Source organism: Fusarium mangiferae (genome assembly GCF_900044065.1).
Source record: "Fusarium mangiferae strain MRC7560 genome assembly, contig: FMAN_scaffold016, whole genome shotgun sequence".
NCBI lineage: Eukaryota > Fungi > Ascomycota > Sordariomycetes > Hypocreales > Nectriaceae > Fusarium > Fusarium mangiferae.
Window position 1 is genome coordinate 133,314 of NW_024573936.1, and position 24,266 is coordinate 157,579.

The 24,266-nt window shown below is 52.6% G+C and overlaps 1 protein-coding gene across 1 annotated transcript; it reads right to left on the minus strand.

The window, feature by feature from the left end:
• Nucleotides 1–875: 875 nt before the first annotated feature.
• On the minus strand, nucleotides 876–23,723 carry FMAN_10843 (uncharacterized protein; the record flags this gene model as incomplete). Its single annotated transcript, XM_041823647.1, has 2 exons — nucleotides 876–9,101; nucleotides 9,153–23,723. The coding sequence occupies 2 exons, from the start codon at nucleotides 23,721–23,723 to the stop codon at nucleotides 876–878; spliced, it is 22,797 nt and encodes a 7,598-aa protein (XP_041689206.1).
• Nucleotides 23,724–24,266: the final 543 nt, after the last annotated feature.

Consider the following 24,266-nt stretch of genomic DNA (forward strand, 5'->3'; position numbering starts at 1 on the left):
GTTTCGCGAGATAAGGGTAGCTATTAATGCAGAGAAATACTATTAGTTCACACCTGGAGCTTTTAGTAGTTCTAGACTGTTCTTAGTCTTATCGTTGATACTCTCTTCCAAAGAGGAATCCCCAACGTGGCTGTGCCACTATAGGCAATATTCAGGGATTATGCATAAGTGCTGTAGCACTGAAATTCTTAGCGTTCAACCTAGTGCAATTTAACTTCACTACTGCGTTTGCCATTGTACGATATTTTAAACTTTAAATAAGTCTAGATTCTGAAATTATTATCACCACAGTTGGGACGCGAAAGCACGACACATTTTGTACAAGGATTTCACCGAATTTCTGTCGTGAATAAGCAAGGTAGTCTACGACAGGGGCTTCGTCAACCATAGGGTTAGCAAAGTCAAATGAGCAACTAGAGCGATGGCATCTGGAATGTTCAAGTCTTTACGAGTTTCGTTGAACCAAAGAGTTTCGTTTTCAAATGCTCTACTTCCTGTAGAAGATTGCATGGTTTCGACGGGAGCGAAGTTGAGGTAATTGAGTTGCGCCATCAGTACATGACAACCTTAGGGAAAAAAACTCAATAGGCGCTTGCAGTCTGTACATGGCCCTTTCTGGTGCCCTCGGCCAGTACTCTTGGCCAACATTACGCTTATTTCCTAGACGTCGACTGCTCTGGTCTTCTGTTGCATTTTCTCGGTTGGTGATAAGTCTAATTGTTACATTCGGGTTTGTTTATGCCCATAAGAAATTCACTGCCTTGAAACTGGGTTCAAATCAGGCATGGTAAACACAGTATACTTAGTATCAAAAAACTATATACCAAAGAAATTAACTGGCGCCCCGATCCGATAACTTATAATAGCCCGCATCACTATAGTAAAGCATAAGGATCCTGCGAGAATGCTGAAACCCTGTCACAGAGACTTTCAAACATCTCGTCCGTCAACTCCTTGCTTATAGCTCCGTTCCCGTTGTAAACCAAGCAGATCTCAGTGCTGTTGGTATCCAGAGGCGTCGTCACGACGCTCACATCAGCGCAGTCTTCCTGCGAGCCCATCACACCAACCTGATACATGTTTCCCCCCATCGCAAAACTCTCTGTACGCGGCATGCTCTGATGCTGAACAACAGTAGAGAAACCGTTGGTTCCATCATCATCCCAGTCAGTGCACTTGTTGATGATCTCTTTAAATCCCAGTGTCTCATATGGCATATTGTCCACCTGCTGGTCTTGAATGTATTGAAGAAGATCCAGAATGGTCCAAGAGGCTTGGCGTCGAACGCGTACGGGCACTACGTTTAAACAAGGCCCGACAATGCTCTGTATCCCAGCTATGTTGCTGTCATTCCGCCCGCTAATAATGTTGCCGAAAACAACGTCCGTCTTCCCTGTGAAGTTTGCCAATACCGTTGACCAGGCAGCCTTGATGACAGTTGAGGTTGTGATGCTGAATGACGCGAGAGAGGATGTAGACACGACCCTCCTCAAGACATGGGTAGAGAATGTCTGTAAGGATGAGCGCTGCCGTTGGACGACATTGGTAGGAGTTGAATCTTTCAGAAGCGATCTCCAATACGAGTAGCACCCTTGTTTGTTCGTGCCCAACACCTTTTGGATGTAGGCTGCGTATGAGGGTGTCGGGCTGATAGGCTCTCCATCAAATGAGGCTTTCAGACTTTGTAGGATAGTCGGGAAGCATACGCCGTCATACAGCGCGTGAGATATCCGGATGAAGATTCGATGCCGTTCCGATGACTTGTGGCGTGCTACTATGAAGCGGAGGGATGAGTCCTCAGCACGCGAAACGTCGTTCTGATGGGTCAATTCAAGGTTTGAAGTAAATATATCGATACTATCCACATCTTCAACGATGACAGTGGGTTGAACATGGCGGAGGATCACCTGCAAGTAACGGCCTTGATGAGAGACAAAGACAGTGCGCAAGATATCGTAAGCGGCAACGATGTTGGTGATACCCTCTTGTAGTAGCGCCATGTCAAGTGAGCCTGAAGAGTCCAAGTGGAAACAGTTGAGTTGCCATCGCGACTCCAGAAGGCCTCCGTGAATGGCCTGGTCCTGAAAGTCGGTAGTGGGGAGAACGTCGATAATGCTGGCTCGGGACACGCCAACAACGGGACAGACGTGGCTTCGCACGAATTGTTCGACATCATCTGCGTCAATCATGGAGAGAGGCTTGTAAGTGTCGTCACTGGGGATGTATTTCTCCTTCTTGAAGGTCGAGGTATCCAGGTGGTCATGGCTGGAAGCCCTGTCACTATACTTGTAAGACTTGTCATTGAGGCAATCCAACAAGGAACCGAACTCGGGATTCTTGAAGATATCAGCCACAGTGAGCGGCAAGTCCAAGTCTCTGGCGTTGCCCACCATGGACATGGCGATAATTGAGTCACCGCCTGATTCGAAGAAATTGTCGGTGGGTGAGATTGCACAACCTTGATACTCGAGACTGTCTCTCCATAGTGCGGATAGTTTGTTGTGTAGATGCTTCGTATCGCGGGAGAATGAGTTGAACATGTTGGATGACATGGAGGATACGTCGCCAAGGTCAATCAAAGTGGAGGATGCACTGATTCCTGAGCTTTGTGCTTTGGGCAGATGGCTCGTGTCGTCACGCTCGGACGTCGAGCCGTCAACCTCAGATGATTGCGCGTATGTACTGCGAGTCACTGGGGGGCTCTGTAACAGTCGAAGATGAACCAGAGTGCTCTCGCTGTGATCGATGAAGTCGTCAAGTAGCTTAGACATGTTCACGGCAAGCTCCTGGGCCTGTGAGCTGGAAAGTATGTTGGTCCAGTAGCGGAAGACGATGCCTTCGTCACCTCGTGTCGCATTGGCGTTGAGAGTGACGGCGTATTCGCTTGGGTCGTAGGCATCGATTGATTCGTAGGTAAGCGAGTTGGGCTCGGAGACACTTGTTACACCGGCGTTCTGGATGGACACAGCTGTGTTGAAGAAGCCCCGCTTCGATTGGCCCAGGGTATGGCTCACACGAGCCAGAGAGAAGTGTTGATGTGGCAGACTGGCCATATAATCATCTCGGGCGGTGGAGAAGAGTGTCTTGAGAAGCGTCTCAGTCGTGAACTGGAAGCGGAACACGAGCATGTTGATGAGAGGACCGACAATTTCATCGACGCCATCGATCCGGGCATCGCGTCCTGAGGCTAGATAGCCAAAGCAGACGTCTTGGCGGTCTGTATAAGCTCCAAGGAGCAAGGCCCATGCCGCCATGATGATGTTTGAGAATGTCACCCCGAGTTTGGATCCAAGAGTTTGTAGCTCTGAGAAACGGTCGAACTGGACCATGACACACTGTAGTTGGCGGTTAGCCATCAAGTCTGGGTTGAGTGTCGGAAACGCTGTATGTTGTGACTCCCAGAGATAACCTGTCCAGAAGTTGAGGCTTGAGGTGGTGGATTGGTTGGAAATGTATTTGATGTACTCCTTGTACGAAGGAGGTGGAGTTGGAGACAAGCTGTCGGTGTAGGCGTTGGAGATGTCTCGGAGGAGGATTGATGTAGAGGCACCGTCGGTCACTGCGTGGTTCAGCTCAAGTTTCATGAAAACCTTGCCTTGTGGTGTTTCGCAGATGGTGATCTGATACGGGAGCATAGGTCCATCATGTGTCTTGTTGGTCTCACCGAGTGATCTAGAGTTCAGCTCGGCCATGACGTCGATCTCCCGACACTTGATAGTGCTAATGCGAGACTCAAAAGGCCGCAAAACGACCTGATCGAAGGATCCACCTTGACGCAAGGTATCAATGAAGACAGTTCTCAATGCTGGATGTCGCTCAATGACTCTGTGACAAGCCTGGACGAGCTTTGCAGTGTCGATTGCAGAGCCGTCGGGAAGATTAACTTGAAGAACAACGTGGAACAGATACTGCGATGGGTCTAGAAGCTGGCTGAGCAAAATGCCAGTCTGCATGGGCGAACATGGATACATGTCCTCTAGCATGTCGAGCGAGACGTGAGCCCTGGGAAGATGCGTGGTCATAATCTCGTGGAGATCTGTGTAGCTAATGGGCAAGAGAGGGAAGTCGCTGAGTGTTGGAGCAGAAGAGGTCTCGGCAAGCCTTCTCGTAGTGTTGATGAGGCTGTCCTGGCAATTGGATAACCACTTCTCGATACCGTCTTGGTGAAGCATATGTCGGTTATACATCAATGTAAACCCGATGCCTTCGTCAAGGACGGATATAGAAATCTCGAAGAGAGCGAGGCGAGAGGTCTCAGGCGCGACATCGGAGATAGCCAGAGTGTCTTGCTCCGTGAATGGAAAGTCAACTGCAGTGAAGAGAGAATCGCTGTGGTTTGTTTGTTGAGTGTGACCAAGGTAGTTCAGCAAAATCTCCATGGGTCCATCATCAAGCGTTCCTGGGCCGGTGAGATGACGGTGGGCAAAGTATGGGCGGCCATTATTGGGAATACTCCGGCGGACATCCTTGACCTTACGAACATGGTCGACTTCATCGCCGTGGTCGAGACTCTGTCGAGATACTTGCAGAGGGCAGAGTGAGGTGAACCATCCGACGGTTTGAGAAGCGTCAATGCTTTGATCCCAAGGTTCACGGCCATGACCCTCGTTGAACAGTGTTGGCAACTCCCGGCTGTCGAAGGACTCTGCAAAAGACTTGAGGATGGCTGTGATGAACAGATCGAGTGGTTCGGTCTTGAGGGCTCTGTGCGAGTCACCAAGTATGGAGGAGACGACATCAGGTTCTGTGATGACGAACGACTTTTGTTTCATGTCTCCGTAGACGTTGGGGGTGTTTGACATGCCCCAGAAATCCAAGTCGGCAGGTCGTACAGCAAATGGAAGAAGTGCTGCACCATTGCTGAGGGAGTTGATATGATCGATCTGTAAAGCATTCCATCTGCGGAACGAGAGGGGCTTGGTGGGTGGTGAGAAGGTAGAGGTCAGTAGTGCCTCGAGGTCGTGGATGATGTTAATCCAAGAAATGATGTCAATGACGAGGTGATGGGCTACAAGTGACAGTACCTGAGCGCCATGAGATAGTGTGAATAGATCGACCGCAAAGACAGGACCAGAAACATCAATGCTGCCTTGGCTGGCGGCTACGAATGGTATCATGTCCGGCTCTGCAGCAATCTCATGGTGTTGGAAGCCATAGGAACCTTGGGCATGTGAGACGATATGCTGTGTCCACTCCCCAGTAGAAGATTTGTTGAACCGCGCGCGAAGCATCGGATGTCTTTCAACAAGAGCATCAAGAGCCTCCTGGAGGCTGGACATCTCGACAGGCCGGCTGATGGACAAGAGTTGGCTCTGGTTGAAGCGATCTCCACGTTCCGTGTTGGCGCTGTTGTTGAAGAAGAGGCGTTGGATTGGTGACAACTCGAATGCTTGATCGTCATCTTCCTCGTAGTTGTCAAGAACTTGGTCTTCTTTGGCGATGACGATAGTAGCCAACTCAGAGATTCCCTTGGCTCTCATGATGTCCTGCAAGGTCAATGAAAGAGACTGGTCATGACAGCGTGTAAGCATTTGAATCGCCATGATGGAGTCGCCGCCGAGGGAAATGAGAGAACGGTTCATAGGAGTTTCTGTCTCTGGGATGTTGAGTATTGACGCCCAGATACGTCTGAGCTGTTGGCCAACTGGTGTCATGACCGCGTCCACCGCATTTTGACCATGATCCAAGTCGACAGTAACCTTGCAAAAGTCTGCGTCTACATCAACAAGCCAGCTACCTGCGCTCTTTCTGTCTAGTTTCCCAGACAGTAAGAGTGGAATGGTTTGGACCGCGAGCCAAACCGACGGGATCATATACGGTGGAAGGGTCGCGGCCAGATCGTGTTGTATCGCGCAGATCCGTATTCGGGCGGCATTCATGGCCGAATCGGGAATAGGGACAAAGCCAGACGAGGAAATGGATGATTCGGCGGGTAAATGATCCTGGAGAGAAGTAATAGCTACCAAACGACCCTTGAAGATACCAGATTGTGGTAGATTGACCAAGACCTGGCGAATGCGCGGGTCAGACTCAAGACGAGCCTCGATCTCACCGAGCTCCATGCGCTGGCCATGGAGCTTGACCTGATGGTCCTTACGCCCTAGATACATGAGCGATCCATCAGGACAATATCTGACCAAGTCGCCCGTCTTGTATAGACGCACAGGGTCGGTGGTGAAGAAGTGCATCCACGCTGGATCCTCGATGAACGATGCCGCCGTCCGTTCTCTATCGTTCAAGTACCCGCGGGTCACGATGGGACCACTGATGAGAAGTTCGCCAACACATCCCACAGGGACAAGAGAGTTGTGGTCTCTGGGATCGACGACCCAAGTGTGGTTCCCGTCCATGGCGTAGCCGATATTAGCGTTGGTAGCAGAGACAGAACTGTTTGCAACAGCAAATATGGTACACTCCGCTGGCCCGTAGCCATTCATCAGCTCGACCTTGTCTCCCCAGGCACTGATCGTTTCGGGTGTAAGAGTCTCGCCTCCGCAGACCAGAGTCTGCAATGTGGTGAATTTGGAGGGGTCCTGTAGATTTGCGAGCGAGGGCGTTAGGAATGCCCAAGTGACACCGAGGGAGTTCATGGAACCGGCAAGATGTTTCATTCTCATCTCTTCGCTGGGAATGCAGACACAGGCACCGATGGTGAGTGGAGCGAACGTCTCTGCCATGGAAATGTCGAAGGCATAGGATGCAAAATGGAGTACGCCAGAATCTGGACCCAGGTTCATGCGTTTCATGAAAGCCTTGGAGCTTGTCAAGAACGAACCGTGTTCAATGACAACGCCTTTAGGCTTTCCGGTACTGCCGGAGGTAAAGATGACAAATGCGGCATCTCGAGGCGCGACGATTGGCAGATCCTGCGTACAAGGTTCTGGGGCAGTGATCGAGTCAGAAGTGACCAAGACAACGGATTCGACAATGCCTTGAAAGCGCTCTTGATACTGCGGTGCGCACAATGCAACACGGGCCTTGCAGTCGCGTGTGATCTCGGCGTGACGAGCAGAAGGATGCGCAGGGTCCATGGGAACGATGGTGCCGCCGGCGAGTATCACAGCGAGCATCGAGACTGTCGCCCAGAGAGATTTTTCCATACAGCATGGAACTAGCTCATGAGCGCGTACACCATGTCGCATGAGTGTCCTGGCGAAATGAGAGGCGTGCTGGGCGAGATCTTTGTAGCTGAGTTGACCGTCCCAGGCGCGAACGGCGGTCTTGTTGGGATTGGTTGCTACTGACTGCCAGAACAGGTCGGGAATACTCTCCTTTGAAGGTTGTAGGACAAGGCTGTTCCATCCTCTGATTGTCTCCACGTCCTCTTGGCTGTAGAGCCGAAGATCCGATACCTTGCGAGTGGGTTCTCGAAGCGATAGGTCTATCAGTTGACCTACGAGCACTTCGAACTGTTGGGCAATGTGCTGTGCCTCCCAACTAGAGATGACTTTGTTGTCGTGGTGAATTGTCAAGATGAGCTCATGCTTCTCAATGGAGCATTCCACAACAAGTGGATAGGTGAAGAAGCTTTTCTGGCCAACGTCGTTTTGGGTAGGGCTAAGCAGATCATTCAGGCCCGTTTCCTGGTCGGATGACTGTATTACCAGCAAGTTCTGGAAGTCACAGGCGACCGCTATGGCATCGTCTAGGCGACTAATGCGCTGGAGGCCCGCATGCTGATGGGGGATGACCTCTGTGGCTCGTTCGCGAAGACCCTTCAAGAAGTCACCGATTGTACTGTTACGACTGATGTGAACTCTTGAGGGGACCGTGGTCAATGTAGGTCCAAGGATGTCTTGTACATGATCGAGGGCAATGTCACGTCCAGACAAAGTCTCGCCGAAGACGACATCGTCAGATCCAGTCTGAGACCCCAGAACAAGCGCCCATGCGGCCCGGGCGATTGTTGGAATGGTTACATCCATGCCGAGGCCATCTCTGCTGTACTGCACCGTGTGTATCAAGGATTCATGATACGATTGCGCAGCAGGCGCCGAAGAGACTTTGGGGAAGTGAGATACGAGAGAAGCGTCTTGGAACCTAGCTCTCCAAAACTCGTCAGAGGCTTCGGCGTCAACATCGACTAGGTACTTGATGAAGTTGGCGTATTCGCCCACAGGCTCATGGGTGGTGTCTCCGTGGTAGAACTGCCACACTAGTTTGAGGAGGGACGGCATGCTCCACGCGTCATATAGCGCGTGATGGACAACCCACACAAAGTGGCAAGGCCCGTCGTCAGTCGCCTTGACCATACTGTAGCGGGCCAAAGCTCCTCCATTGTGATCAGGTATCGATCCAGCCCGGGTAGTAGCAGACTCGAGGTCATCATGATGCTCCCACTCAATGTCATGAGGAGCAAGAACGGCTTGATATGACTTGAGCGACGTGTTGACGATGCGTGTTCTCAAAATTTCGACTCGATCAACAGTATGCTGCCAAGCGAGCTTGAAACGGTCAATGGAGATGTCCAAAGGAAGCTCAAAAACATAAGTGGCGACATATGCGCCTGGCTGTTGCAAAGTCGAGGCAACAAGACCGTCTTGGAGGGAGCTGCAAGGGTAGATGTCCAGAATCTGACTCTCTTGCACGCCACACCGACCTGCAACCTCGCGCAGGAGTGACGAAGGATGTTCAGTGTCCGAAAGAAGCGAGAACGGGTCAACACTGGAGACAAGAGCTTCGTCTGAGTGTTTGCAAGACATTGCCATGTCTGACAGGACAGGGTTGTTGAAGATGGCCATGACGCTGATGGCAAGGCCTTCCGCCCTAGCCGCCGGAACGAGCTTCATGGCATCGACTGAATCACCGCCGAGTCTGAAGAAGCTGTCGTCTTTGCTGATCTGGGCGAGAGGAATGTCCAAGACTGTAGCCCAGGCTTTCTGCAGTTTGCGCTGCATCGCCGTTGTAGGGTTGTTTCCGCTTCGAGACGAGCTAGAGAGCTTGTAGGAGGCCATCAGTTGAGGTGTTATGGACTTGGCGATGGCTTTGAGTCTCTGGCGATCAAGCTTGCCAGCCAAGGTCAATGGCATCTTGGACAGCGGTATGTAGATGGTAGGCACCATGTAGGATGGCAGAGCGTCCCTGAGAGCTGACTTGAGGGACTGGGCAAGGTCAGTCAAAGCACTCGACATGCTTGTAAGAAGTGGATCGACGTCTTGGGTGAAAGTATCCTCAAGATCATCGTCGCTGGTAAAGAAGACGGCTAGCGCTTTAGTTGACGTCTTGCTCTGCGGAACAACTATGTCAACAGCGGCTTGAATGCAGTCCGGTAAGTGCGCCTGGACATGGTACTCAATCTCGCCAAGCTCAATACGTTGCCCATTGAGTTTGATCTGTGTGTCCTTGCGCGACACGTACTTGAGTGACCCGTCCGAGTTGTACATAACCAGATCACCAGTCTTGTACATCCGACCGATGCCGTCTCCCTCAAGGTTCATGCGTGTACGCCACGAAGGAGGCTCGATGAATGCCTCTTTCGTCTTTGTCTCGTTGTTGAGATAACCTCTGGCGACAATGGGCCCTTCCACGAGTAGTTCACCGATGCCGCCAATTGGCATGAGGCGATTGTGGTTGCGCGCATCTACAACCCAGCAACGACTGCCAACAGCGTGACCGATTGTACCTGGGTCACTGTTGAGGATATTTCCATCATGATCAACCTTTGTGCTCGTTGCAGCGATAACGCTCGTCTCACTCGGGCCATAAGCGTTGATCAGAGCGGCGTGCCCAGTCCACTTCTTAATGTGGTCTCTTGACATTGCCTCGCCGCCGGTGACAAGGACCTTGAGGGTAGGGATACTACCTGGCTTAAGGACTCCCGCGACTGATGGTGTGAGTAGCGTCCAGTTCACGCTGAACTTGGTGATGACGCCCGACAAATCGTCCATGCGGTCTTGGTCGTTGGGAATGCAGATGCAGCCGCCTACCAACAAGGTGGAGAGGATCTCCATGACGCTAGCATCGAATGTGTGCGACGCGAATTGTAGCACGCGAGAGGAAGATGTCATCATGATAACATTGGCGTGAGCGGTGCCTCCCGTGGTGAATGATGCATGCTCGATAATTGTACCCTTGGGAACACCTGTCGTACCCGAAGTGAAGATGATGTACGCAGCGTTGTCAGGCTTAACAGCGATACTGGGCGAGTGCGGTAGAACGGAAGGAAGTAAAGACATAGTATCCCTACCAAGGGGAATAGCGGGAAGATCCAGGCTGTCGAACTTGGCTTTCAAGGACGTGGAGCAAATGATGAGCTTGGCGTCGACGTTACTAACCAGGAACTTGATACGGTCGGGTGGATGAGTAGGATCCAGAGGAACAAAGGCACCACCGGCCTTGAGGACTGCCATCATGGCAACAACGGTCCATGCTGACTTTTGGAAACACAGCGGGACGTACGTTTCGGGCCCGATGCCGAGAAAGACGAGGTACTGAGCGAATCGCGAAGCTGCTGCGTCGAGTTCAGAGTAGGTAAAGGCGGCATCCCACGCGTCGATGGCCGGTGTATGGTCTGGCAGTCGTTGACAGTTATGCTCAAAGACGTGGTGCACACAATCATTCAAGACCTCGGGCTCATTCTTGTTCCACGACACCAACTGCTGTCTACCAAGATCGCTGAGCATATCCAATTCTCCGATCGGGAGTGCCGTGTCACATCTCGTCATTGAGGAAAGGACCCGGTCAAATGTAGAGGCAATGTTGGCGGCCTGCGCGTCTGCGACTTTGTCTTGCCAGTAACATAACTGGAGCTCGACACTCGAGTCCCAGACTTCGACGTTGACGGTCATGTCGTATTCGCTAGGGTCCTGCGCATCTCTGACGTCGAACGCAATCGCACCGGTTGCCATGTCCTTGGAGACTGATCTACGTTGGAAGGAATAGGCGGTGTTGAAGAGAGGCTCGTTGGAGTTACCCATGGCGTGCTGGAAGCTGGCAAGGGAGGCATTCTTGTGATTCATGGCCGTGGCTAGGTCGTCCTGGATGGTTCGCATAGCATTGTCGAGGTTGGTGGATGGGTCGAGGCGGACTCGGCAGACGAGCATACTGATGAATACGCCAATTGCCTCGTCAATACCACTGACGGGTACGTCCCTGTCAGCGACGAGATAGCCGAAGCACACATCGTCAAGGCCTGTGTATACCTGGAGAACCAATGCCCAAGCCAGCTGTAGCAGGTTGGATAGAGTGATGCCTCGTTCGTTGCAGAGCGTTTGAAGCTCAGCAGGGTGCGAGATACCTTGGGCAAGGGTTCCAAGAGTCCTGGGTGATGTAGTTCCGTCCGTAAGCAGAGGCAGACAACAAGGCTCAGCGCCGTCCAAGTAATCCTTCCAGTACTTGGCATCCTGAGAGCCTCCGCTCCGCTGTAAGAAGGAGACGTAGTCTCTGTAAACAGTAAGTTGGACAGTATTCAGGCTGCCCTCGTACGCTAAACCAAGGTCGCGGAAAAGAAGTGGCATGGAAGTTCCGTCGGAGATAGCATGGCTCATCTCTAGAACACTTGACACAGTGCCCTCTTCGGTGGCATAGATTGTGAGACAGTGAGGTGGTTGGTTCGTAGGAAGACCAAGAGGCTGCTGGTTACTGAGTCTGAGGTCTACCTCTGTGGTGGGACATTCGACGATGGACATGTTGGCATCATGGTTCCTGAGAACGACTTGACTGATAGCGCCCTCTTGTAGTACACTGTCCATGAAGACAGTACGAAGTGCAGAATGGCGATGAACCACACGCTTCCAAGCGTCCGATAGTCTTTGAACGTCGATCACGTCGCCTGGACGTGTGGATGTAACCGAAAAGGTGATCGAGTAAGAGTAGTATCCGGGGTCCTTGATCTGGGACAATAGTATGCCCTGCTGGACTGAAGAGCATGGATACACTGCTTCAACATTATCAAGAGAAATTCCCGCCACAGCGAGGTTCTCTTCAACCTGTGACTCCTTCCTGAAGGCCAGAGGCAGCAGAGATAGATCCGTCAATGGCTCTCGCGTAAACTGTGATAGCCTTTGGGATGCTTGGCGTATGTAGTCCCTACAGCTCTGGATCCATCTGCTGACAGATGACTGACGTTCCATGTGGCGGTTGAAAGAAAAGTCAAAGGTTAAGCCGTCGTTAGTGAAAGATGCTGAAATCTCGATGAGGGCTAGTCGTGGAATGTTGCCTCCAATGTCGGATTGCGAGCTCAAAGAGCTCAACATGTTTCCATCGAAAGACTTGAACACGGAGTCTCCCGTTCCAATGTCCAGTGTATGACCAAGGAAATTGAAGGCAATTTCCACTGGGAACTCGATCTGGGACTTCGAGTTAGGTAACATGCTATGAGCAAAGTACGACCGACCGTTGGCGGGAAGTTTCCTCCGGAAGTCCCGTATCCAGCACACTACATCGAGGATATCGTGTTCGGCGGGCATAACCTTGGGGAGGAAAACAGGACAGAGAGTGGTGAACCATCCAACGGTGCGTGATAGATCCACGGTGTCATCGGTAGGCTCTCTCCCATGACCCTCGTTGAATATGGGGGGCACCGAAGGCCGATCTGGAAAGGCTTGGCGGAAGGATGCTAACAGTGATGCTAGCAAGACATCGACAACATCATGACTGCTGCCTAAGAGCAGGTTTGATGTATCAGTCGGGATGTTCATGGTCTCAGTCACCGAGTCGCTATGAAGATTCGATACGCCTTCCATTCCCCAATATTTGTGGTCCTGTAGAGGGACTGGAATGTCATGGAACACACGCTCGAGCGAAGCCTCCCGAGCTTCGTCGTGTTGTGCGGAGCTCCACGTCTGGAAGCATAGTGATTTCGACGGGCTGTAGGCAGATGCTGACAAGAGGCCTTCCAGGTCCTGTAATATGATGTTCCAAGACACGACGTCGACAATGAGGTGATGGGCCACGAATGTGACGATCTGGTTGCCAGTTCCCTCCACTTGAAACATGTCGGCAGCGAATATCGGTCCATCAAGAATGTCTAGGGTAGTCTGACTCTTCATGACCAAATCCAAGAGACGCTTCTCGTCGACGATGCCGTGTGAACGGAGAGTATATGAGCCAGCGACATCGCTAGTGATCCGCTGGGTCCATGTGCCATCGACCTGCGAGAAACGAGCACGCATCATGCTATGCATCTCGACGATACGATGCAGCGCATTCGAGAGCTCCTGTGAGGTGATGCTGCGAGTGGTAGCTAAAGTCATGCTCTGGTTGAAGTGGTGAGAGCCTAGACCAATACTCTCAAAGTAAACCTTCTGAATGGGTGATAGTTCAAAAGACTTGTCCAGCTGTTCTTCATCACACAATACTTCCTTGACGTTGGTGACGGCAGAGGCAAGGTCGATGATGGACTTGGCTCGCATGATCTGGCTGACCGACACAGCCATGTTGGAGGATCGGCAAATGGCCATCAGCTTCATGGCGGATATCGAATCGCCGCCGAGGTGGATAAACGACTGCTTGAACGGGACCATGTCGACCTTGAGATTGAGAGCCTTGGCCCACGCAGCCCTAAGCTTGATCTCCACTTCCGAAGCATCTCTATCCAGAGCAGACGCATCTTCCTGCGCGTCAAGAACGAGATGGTAGTCTTCAAGAGTCATGTCCTCAACCCATCGCATGGTGCGCCTACGATCAAGCTTTCCAGAGGGGAGGAGGGGAACATGGCTTGCGATAATCCACAAAGATGGGATCATGTAGGATGTCAAATGCCTTGCGAGACCTTCTCGAATGCCCACCAAAGCAGATGGATCATACTTGGTCAGGATCTGCATGTCTTGGTCCCCGGTCATTTCTGTCTTGGTCGAAGCAGCAGAGTGCAAGGATAGAATGCCTACAAGGCGGGCTTTGAACGGGCCGGAAGCTGGAACAGCCGCAAGACAAGATTCGACGGCAGGGTCCGCGCCCAAATGATGCTCAATCTCCGACAGCTCGATTCTCTGACCGTTGACTTTGACTTGATCATCCTTGCGCCCATGGAACTCGATCCCGTCCTCAGTAAGCTTGACCAAGTCTCCTGTCTTGTAGAACCTGCGTTCCCTGTCGGCAGCAGCCGTTGGGAACTGTCTGCACCACTTCGGGTCGGCGATGAAGGACTTTGCCGTTCTAGCAGTGTCATTCAAATACCCTTGAGCGAGGATCGGGCCTTCTATCACGAGCTCGCCGACAGCGCCGATGGGCATGAGTCTGTCGTGATTGGCGGCATCAGTGACCCAGCAGATACCACCCACAGCGTGACCGATATTCGAGGGAGAAGAATCCAGTGTAACACTCGGGTTGACAGCAGCCACCACGGCAGTCTCACTGGGTCCGTATGCATTCATGAGACGAACTGACGGGGCCCACGAAGAGATGTGAGCAGAAGACATAGCTTCACCTCCGAGAACAAGTGTCTCGAGACCAGGGACGAGCGATGGCTGGAGCAGCTGGGCCACCGAAGGCGTCAATAGAGCCCAGTTGACGTTCATTCTGTTGATAGCACCTGCAAGATCGTGGAGACGCTCGTCGGTACTTGGAACGCAGACTGTCCCGCCGTGGATAAGCGTGGTGAGGATCTCCATGATACTGGCGTCGAATGTATACGACGCAAACTGCAGGACACGCGACGACTCTGTCATGCCCATGGCACGACCGTGGGCATAGGCACCGGTGGAAAATGCGGAGTGGTCCACGATGGTTCCCTTAGGCTTCCCAGTCGTGCCAGAGGTGAAAATGATGTAAGCTGGACTGGTGGCGGATAGTGACAGAGGCGCTGGGTTGGTTGGGGCGTCTTGAGCTTGCGTTACTAGAGCCTGCGAGACGGTGAAGACCCGTGATCCGAGCTTCGTCAATCGCCCAGAGTGTTGATCAGACGCGAGGACGACAGTAGCCCCAGTGTCGGTGAGAATTCCTTGAATCCGAGCATCAGGGTGTGCTGGGTCGAGCGGCACAAAGGCAGCACCCGACTTGAGAATAGCCAGGATGGATACAACGACAAGAGATGACTTTTCCATGCAGAAAGGAACGATTGAGTGGACTGACACGCCATTTGCCATCAAGACACCAGCAAGACGTGTAGATTGAGAGTCCAGATCAGCGTACGTGAGGCTCTGGTCCCACGACACGACAGCAAGCTTATCTCGTGGTTGAGTCAGTGTCTGAGCCCCAACAGCGTCGTGAATGAGTCGCCCTAAGGCGGGTAGGGGAGTATGGTTCATATCACGCAGCATCTGTAGGTCATTGCAGCTCAACAAAGGTACATCGCGAAGCTGCTCATCCAACAGGTCAGACGACGACACGGACTCAAGCATCAGCGCAAATTGATCCATGATACGCTGCATCTGAGGCTCAGGTACAACGTTGGGATCAAAGTGCAAGACAGTCTCGAGCTCGCCATCTGCAAAGTGGCACGAGAGCATGAGCGGGTATGAGGAATAAAAGTTCGTACCAGCCATCTCGTTTGACTGCTCGCACCAAAAGGTATCCGTCGACTCCCGAGGTCCGTAGTTGATGGCCAGGAGGTTCTGAGCGCCGCAAGCAAGGGCCGTATCAGCGCTGATGTTCTTGATGCACTGAATGCCAGCAAACTGGTGGTTTCTCACGGCGGCTGACCGATCCTGCACAGAGGCAAGTAATGCAGCGACAGTTTGCGAAGGCTCAATGACCACACGTGTTGGCACAGTAGCCAACGTGATGCCCGCCATTTCCTCGATCCCGGCGACCGGAACATCGCGTCCTGTCATAGTCTCCCAGAATACGACGTCGTTGGTTCCAGAGTAGGTAGAGATCGCCATCGCCCAGGCTGTGCGTATTCTGGTAGCGGCGGTGATCTCCGATCCCGATGTGGTTCCTAGTGTTGCTTTATGAACCATCAGGCTCGTTGCGGAAGGCTGGTACTCGGCGTTGGGAAGACGTGGAAAGTGTTGGGTGGACATGTTCGAAAGATGCGACATCCAGAAGTCGGTGTCTTGCTTCGGGTCCCGGTCTGTGAGGTGCTTGATGAAGTTGGAGTAGTCAGGGCCCTTGAGTTGCATGGAACTCAAATCGTCGTGGTAGCATCGCTTGACCTTGTCGAGGATGAGAGGAAGACACCAACCATCGTAGATGGAATGATGGATAGACCAGACAAAGCATTTGCCTGCAGAGTCATCGTCAACGAGACCGTAGCTGGTCAATCTTGCACCATTATGCAGCGGAACTTGGCGTCGAATTGCGTCGGCATCAGAGAGGCTGGTAAAGTTAGACCATTGAGGTGCTTCCCCAGCGACAACGACCTGCACGAACCCAGCATCTTCTGTATGAACGATCCTCGTGCGCAGCGTTGGCTCAGCTTCCACCACAATACTCCAAGCCTTCTGGAACCTGGCGTTGTCGACGTCAGCTGGCAGTCGATAGACGAGTTGCGCCACGTAAGCCCCAGGTTCCTTGGTCGAGAGAGCCATGAGTCCCTCTTGCAGTGCGGAACAAGGATATACGTCTTGAACATGACCAACGTCGATACGAGCAGAGTCTGCAACTATTTGTCGCAACGCATCAACCGAGCATTCATCAGATAGCAACGAGAACGGTCGGTATGTCGTGATTGGGGCCTTCGATAGCGGCACAGCCGACTCCGCCATGTCCAGCAGAGATGGCTTCTGGAACACCCCAGCCACGGTCAAGTCAATGTTGGAGCATCGAGCAAGCGTCACAAGTTGCATGGCCCCAATCGAGTCTCCTCCAAGCTTGAAGAAATGATCTTGGACTCCAATAGACGCCACGTCGATGTCCAGCAACTGAGCCCACATAGCTGCCAGCTGCTTCTCCACCTCACTGAACGGTGCCCTACCGCTCTTGAGGGCAAGCTTGTAAGTCTTCATCCTGGCTGCTGGCACCGACTCTCCCAGAATCCTGAGGCTGCGTCGATTGAGCTTGCCTGACGAAGTAAGAGGCATCTTGGAGACGGGGAGCCACGCGGATGGGACCATGTAGGCAGGAACTGCATTGAAAAGCACAATCTCGAGCTTCTTGGCGTGAGACCTGAAAGAGTCATCCATGTCCAGCACCATGCTATCATCGCTGGTTTCTCTGAGGGAAATATCGGCATCGGCACAAATGAAGCAGGCGAGCAACTTCCTGCCCTGTGATGTGACAAGCTCCACGGCAGATTCCCAGCCCTTGGGGAGATTTGCCTCGATGTGGTGCTCAATCTCTCCAAGTTCGATGCGCTGGCCGTTGAGCTTGACCTGGGTATCCTTCCGTCCAAGGTAGGTAAGGGTACCGTCAGAGTTGTAGCGCACAAGGTCGCCGGTCTTGTAGAGCTTGCGATCCCGTCCGCCATTCTCAGTGATTCCCTCGATACAAGCGGGTGGAGGAACAAAGGACTGGGCCATCTTGTCTGGGAGGTTCAGGTAGCCTCTAGACACGATAGGACCATCAATGAGGAGTTCACCAACGCAGCCAATTGGGACGAGAAGATTGTGATCCGTCGCATCGACTACCCAAGCGACACTACCAATGGCACGGCCAATATTGTTGGCCTTCCCAGGCTGGGCGATATCTCCAGAGTAGGTCGAATTGACGGAGCATTCCGACGGCCCGTAGCAGCATCGCAGAGACACAAAGTCCCGCCAGATGCCAACGCACTTGGTAGTCACCGCTTCACCTCCAAGAGCCAGAGTCTTCAAAGTCGGAACCTCCGATGGCTCGAGGAAGCAAGCCACAGTGGGTGTTATGTCAGCTAACGTGACGCTGTGCCGATTGATGGCTCCGGCCAAATCGTTCAGCCTCTCGTGGTCCGAGGGTACGCATACGCAGCCTCCCAGACTGATAGTGCTGAATATCTCTGCGAGACTGTTGTCAAAGGTGTACGAAGCGAACTGCAGCACCCTCGAGTCTGAGCCGTAACCTAGCCTGGGGCCTGAGTACATGGCGTTGCTGGCGATGCCTCTGTGCTCTAGCACCACACCCTTGGGACGTCCTGTGCTGCCGGACGTGTAGATGACGAAGCAGGCGTTGTCGGGCGTGATTGGAGGAAGAGGTGGCTCAGGCGCCGTGGAGATGGTCTGAAGTAGATCTGCGTCCACAGCGACGACGGTCGTGACGAGGGAGCTGAGCTTGGACACTAACGAGGGAGATACAACGGCGATAGTAGACCCTGTATCCTCGACACGAAGTCGATGCGCAGCTTCCGGGTGCGCTGGGTCCAGAGGCACGCATACACCGCCAGCTTTGAGAATAGCCAGCATCGAAACTATAGCGAAAGCCGACTTCTCGAAGCAGACAACCACAAACGTTTCTAGACCGACGCCCAATGAGGCAACATGATGGGCGAGTCTGTCGGAAGCGCTATCAAGCTCAGCGTAGGTGAAGTCCATGTCCCATGAAACAATCGCGGGACTGTCGGGACGTGAGGCAACCTGCTGCTTGAACAAGTCATGCACGCAGCTCTCAATGGCGTCAGGAATCCGCTGATTCCATTGAGAAATCTGGCTGCTATGCGAGGAACCTAAGTGGTTGAGCTGAGCAATGGGCTGGTCGCAATCATGTAGAATATTGCTCAGCGACTTTGTAAAAGTGCTAGCGACATTGGAAGCCTGTCCGTACGACAGAGTATCAGACCAGTACATCAAGTCAATCGCCATGTCATGCTCGCCTGCCTCAATGTTGACCGACACGTTGTACTCATCAGGATCGTAGGTAGGGCAGCATTCCTCAAACACGAGGTCCGTCTGCGTGATTGGCGGCAGCTTTCTGTACGACAAGGCTGTGTTGAACAGAACAGCGTCGGAGAGCTGAAGGGCGTGATGAACCTGGGCCAGCGGCGTGTGGCGATACTCCAGACTATCGAGATAGTCCCTCTGCACCGAGCCCATCATGTCCGCCAAGCTTGTCGTGCTATCAGCGTTGACACGGCATGTGACCATGTTGATGATGGGACCGACGGCATCACGGATGCCTTCGATTGGTAGATCACGAGCTGATGTCAGATAGCCGAAGCAAACCTCATCAGAGCCAGTATATAAACGCAACGTGACAGCCCAGGCAGCATAGATGGCATTGACAATAGTGACTCCCTGTTTCTCACAAAGATTCTGCAGCGCAGCAAGCTCATCAAATCTGACCCGTAAGTGTCGCAGCTCCTTGACCTCCGCAATCTCCCCGTCGTCCAGAACTGGGAAGAGGCATGGCTCAACACCCGCCAGGTAAGACTTCCAGTAGTCGATACCGGGTTTGATCGGCTGGTTCTGAAGAGCTTTGATGTAATCGCGATACAGCGGGCCTGTTTCAGCCGTGAGGAGCCCTTGATATGCCAATGCAAGATCGCGGAAGAGGATTGATAGCGAAGTGCCATCCATGATGACATGGCTTATATCCAATCTGCAAAACACCTTGCCGCTCTTTGCTGTACAGACGTGGAAATGGTGTAACAGCCGGGATGCATTGTCGCCATGGTTCGTAGGTACCTTCAGTGCTGCAATCGCATCCTCATCTGTGCCGCTCTCAGAAACAGTGAATGGAACTTGAACTTCCTTGAGCACCACCTGATCGTAGATAGAGTCCTCCAACGTCACGCTCTCCAAGAAGATAGTCCTGAGAATAGGATGGTACTGCACCATGCGCTTCCAAGCAGTGATGAGCTTGACAACATCCACCCTATCGCCACTCCTGTTCTTGATCTCGTGGAGCGTGTAGGCAGCGTAAGCAGCGTTCTCCCTGGTGGTGCTGACCAAAAGCCCAGACTGCATGGGAGAGCAAGGGTAAGCGTCTTGAATAAGGCCCACGTCTGTGATCCCAGCCTCGGGGAGCTTCTCCTTTGTGAATACCCTCAGACGGTCATACGTCAGGGATAAGAGCGGGAAGTCGCTTAGAGTAGGTTCAGGTACCATTGAGGCCAAAGATGTAATGACTTCGCCGAGACTCTGCTCGCAGCTGGAGATCCACTGGTGGATCTGCGGTTGGTGTTTCATGTTCTGGTTGAACCCAAATGAGAAACGAAGAGATCCCTTGACTATGACGGCGGACACCTCGAAGAGAGAGATGCAAGCAGTCAGAGGCCCGATATCTGCACCTTGACTTGCTTCTCTAATCTCGCCAGCGATGTTGCTTTCGGGAGTGAAGAGAGCGCCCTCACGCTCCAGCTGTTGGTACTGGCCCAGGTAATTAAAGGTAATCTCCAAAGGCCAGTGACGAGAAAAGGCTTCTTGACCCTCCTTCGTCAGCCAGCGACTCGCGAAGTAAGGCCGACCGTTGTCGAGAACTTTGCGCCTTGAGTCCTTGATCATCTTGACTGTGTCGATGAGACTGGATTGAGTATCTGATCCAGCAAAGACAGGGTAAATGGTAGTGAACCATCCGACAACGTTTGACAGGTCGATTGAGTTGTCCCAGACTTCTCTGCCGTGACCTTCTGCAAAGATGGCTGGGATTGGACGGTCGGTGAAGATCTGGCCAAAGGAATACACCATCGCTGCCATAAGCACATCCGGGATCTCTGTGCGCAGTGCGTCGTGGCACTTGGATAAAAGTAACGATGTCTGGTGCGGCCCAATCTCAAAGCCTTGACGGACCATCTGCCCATAGATATTGGGAGTATCTGTCATGGCCCAGTACGCAGCATCGCCGTCGGGAATGCCGTGGATTGGCAGGACTTGGTCTGGCTTTTGGGTCTGAGCGTGTTCGGACTGCATCTTACACCAGACCTGAAATGGAAGCGGACGATCTGCATCATGCACAGCTTCGGGCCGCAGTAAGATCTCCTCGAGTTCTTGAAGGATGATTCTCCAGGATACAAGGTCGATGACCAGGTGATGCGCCACGACGAACAAAAGCTGCTCTTCTGTCCCTCGGTCGATCAGGTCAGCAGCGACAAGTGGACCTCGTACAGGATCCAGGCAGGTCTGACTGTCAACAAGCGAGTCATCGACGTCCTCTTGCGAAACCAGTTTCAAGTCACGCAGTCGATACGAGGACGCAACGTCGTTGGTGATGCGTTGCTGCCACTCCCCACCAACATCCTGCTGGAACCTCGCACGGAGCATCGAGTGCCTGGAGATAAGAGTCTCCATTGCCCTGCGTAGATGTGCCTCATGAATACGCTGGCTCGTCCGCAGCAAAAAGCTCTGGTTGTAATGGCCCTGCTCGTAGTTTGGCCTCGCGAAGTAGAGCTTCTGGATGGGGGACAGGTCAAACGGTGTTTCAACCATCTCGTGCAGCAGCGCGGGCTTCTCAATGTCCTTAACCTGCAGAGCCAGCGCGCTGATGGACTTGCAGTTGATGATGTGAGAGACTGCCAGTCCGAGACCGCGTTTCTTGCACTCACTCATGACTTGCATCGCCGAGATGGAGTCACCGCCGACGCTGAGGAAGGATTGTGCGAGGCCAAGCTGTTCTTCCTTGAGGTTCAAGACGTAGGTCCATATCTTGTGTAGCTCCAGCTCAGTCGTGCTTCCGCACTCAAGATCTCCCGATCGTTGCGTGACTGCTGCCACAGGATTGAGTTGACGATACAATGCCTCGCTCATGCCATCGATCCATTTCGCTGTCTGCTTGCGATCCAGTTTTCCAGACTGGAGACGAGGGATAAACTCGACGGCAAGCCACATGGATGGTATCATGTATGAGGGCAGCCTCTTGCCAAGCAGCTCCTTGGTCTCTGCAATCTTTTCCTGCGCAGTGCTCTCAAGATCGCCCCCGATGAGCTTATAGGGTTGACCATTGGGCACGAGGTCCTCACTCAGGGCGTCGCAGAGCTGCACCATGGCCAAGAGTCGACCATTGCAAAAGCCCTCCCTTGGTAGGACTACCATGCCGTGCTTGATGCTGGCACTGGCATTGATGTGATGCTCTATCTCCCCGAGTTCGATGCGCTGCCCGTGAAACTTGATCTGCGCATCTTTCCGACCGGCAATATGAAACGTCCCGTCGTGGTTGTATTTGACGAGATCGCCCGTCTTGTACATCCTTCTAGGGCCAATTCGTGACGGTTGGTTCCTTGCCCACGATGGATCTTCGATAAATGCTTCGCGGGTTTTCTCGGGCTCCTTGTAGTACTCGCGTGCGAGCGTATGGCCCTCGATGACCAACTCGCCCACTGCACCAACGGGCATGAGACGGTCGTGATTGTCCCGATCGACGATCCAGCAGTTTATGCCGACCTGGTGCCCAATGTTCAACGGATTGGTCCCTTGCACCATGCCTCGGTGCACGTGTGAAACAACAGACGTCTCAGCAGGGCCGTAGCAGTTGATGAGGTTGATGTGCGACCATGAACGGATGACAGCCTGTGTCATGGCCTCTCCACCAGTAACGAGTGTCTTCAAGGTTGGGACATTGGCGGGGTTGATGAACTTGACGAACGTCGGGGTCAAAAGCGCCCAGTTTGCTCGGAGCTCGGTGATGGCCTCTTCAACTGCATTGAGGCGAGCGTGTTCGCTGGGTATGCAGACACATCCACCCAAGATCATACAGGTCAAGATCTCAGTGATGCTCACGTCAAAGGTAGACGCAGCGAATTGGAACGATCGTGTATTGGAGTCCATCATCATAGCAGGCCCGTGAGCAAGTGCGCTCGACATGAGAGCTCCATGTTGGATCAGGGCTCCTTTGGGCTCACCCGTTGTGCCACTTGTAAATATCATGTAGGCTCCGTTATGCCACGATCCACAGTCAACCTCATCGCTTTGGTTGGGTAGCTCGGTGAACAGCTGCTCATCGACAGGAATCAACTCTGGCGCTACGCTCTCCAGCATGCGCTGATGCTGAGGAGAGCACAAGATCGTCTTGGCTTCCACCTTTTGCGCGAGAGATTGTAGACGAAGCAGTGGTTGAGAAGGGTCGAGAGGGACAAAGATGCCGCCTGCTTTGAGGATCGCCAGCATCGAAACAACGACCCATTTGGACTTGTCAAAGCAGATGGGCACAAAGACTTCAGGCCCAACTCCAGAGGCTTGCAGACGACAGGCGAGACGATCTGCTAGTGAAAGGACCTGTTGGTAGGAAAAGCTCCCATCCCAAGCGCAAACAGCTTCTTCATCAGGTCTCAACGCTCCCTGCATTGACACGGCCTGATGGATGCACTTGCGCACATTTCTCATAGGGTTGCTGTTCCAGGCCAAAACTTGTCGCTCATTTCGCTCACTGAAGAAGCTGACTTGTGATAGGAGAGTCTCCGGGTGGTTGATGATTTCCCTGAAAATCTTGTCGAAGGTGCTGCTGATGTTCTCTGCTTGATCTTGGCCCATGAAGGAAGGGTCCCATGTCAAGACATTTTCAAGCGTCACGGGATCTACCGTCATGCGAATTTTGCACCACAAAGGATGTTGTCCGCTACTGTTTCTAGGCTCATTTCCGTGGTTCTGAATTGACAAAATCGTGTTGAATAGCGTTTTGGCCTTTTCGTCGCTCATCAACACCAGCGACGAAAAGCTGCCGTTGAGAATTTCTCCAACGCGCTGATTGGCAGGCAAGCGAGCATGCACAGCTTGTCTCATGCGCTCTGCAAGTCCCGACGTTTCGGTAACGCTGTGCTGACTGTCAAAGCCGAAACACACATCATCCAGCCCGGTGAAGCAGCCAAGAAGGATCGCCCATGCTGCACAGAGAGCAGAGCACGTGTCTCTCAGATCATCAGGTGCAACGTGGTAGATCCGGCTGGCAAATTCCAGGTGCTCAGAACCTGTCTCAGACACATCGAACTGCGGGAACATGGCAGACTTCAGATCCGGCATTGACTGATCGGCGGTTCTGACACAGCCGCAAGAGACATTGGGTGCCATTGTTTAGGTTATGTAAAATGATTCGGTGAGTATTTGCTGGTGAGGACTTGTATGACAGAAAGATGTAGACCGTCAAACGAATAATGTGTGAAATTCGTGCGTCACGACAGCAATAATTTTCTCTAAGGTGACTGCATCTATGTGGATGGAGGTTACAGCAGATATATCCTTGTTACGGATCAGCAACATCACTACCAAGAAACAGCATTCAAGGTGTCATTCAGGGATATAAACAGCAAACCATACCGAATTAGAGGACTATTTTTTCAGCTCTACAGCGACATGCAGCCTATTTCGCCATGCTGGCTCCTTTTTCTTGCTTCTGAACCGCAAGACGATAGTTGTCTCCGCCCATTGGCCACTGACAACGCCGTTACACCAATGACAACATGGAAAATCCAGTATTTCCGCTCTTTTCTGATTCTCCCTTTCCTCGTTTCTCTCGTTCCACCATATACGAACCGGTTTTGGGACCCGGAAAGCCCGGATGTAGCCCGAAATGGTATGGAGCCCAGAAGTATCTTCTCGACTGAGACATAAGAG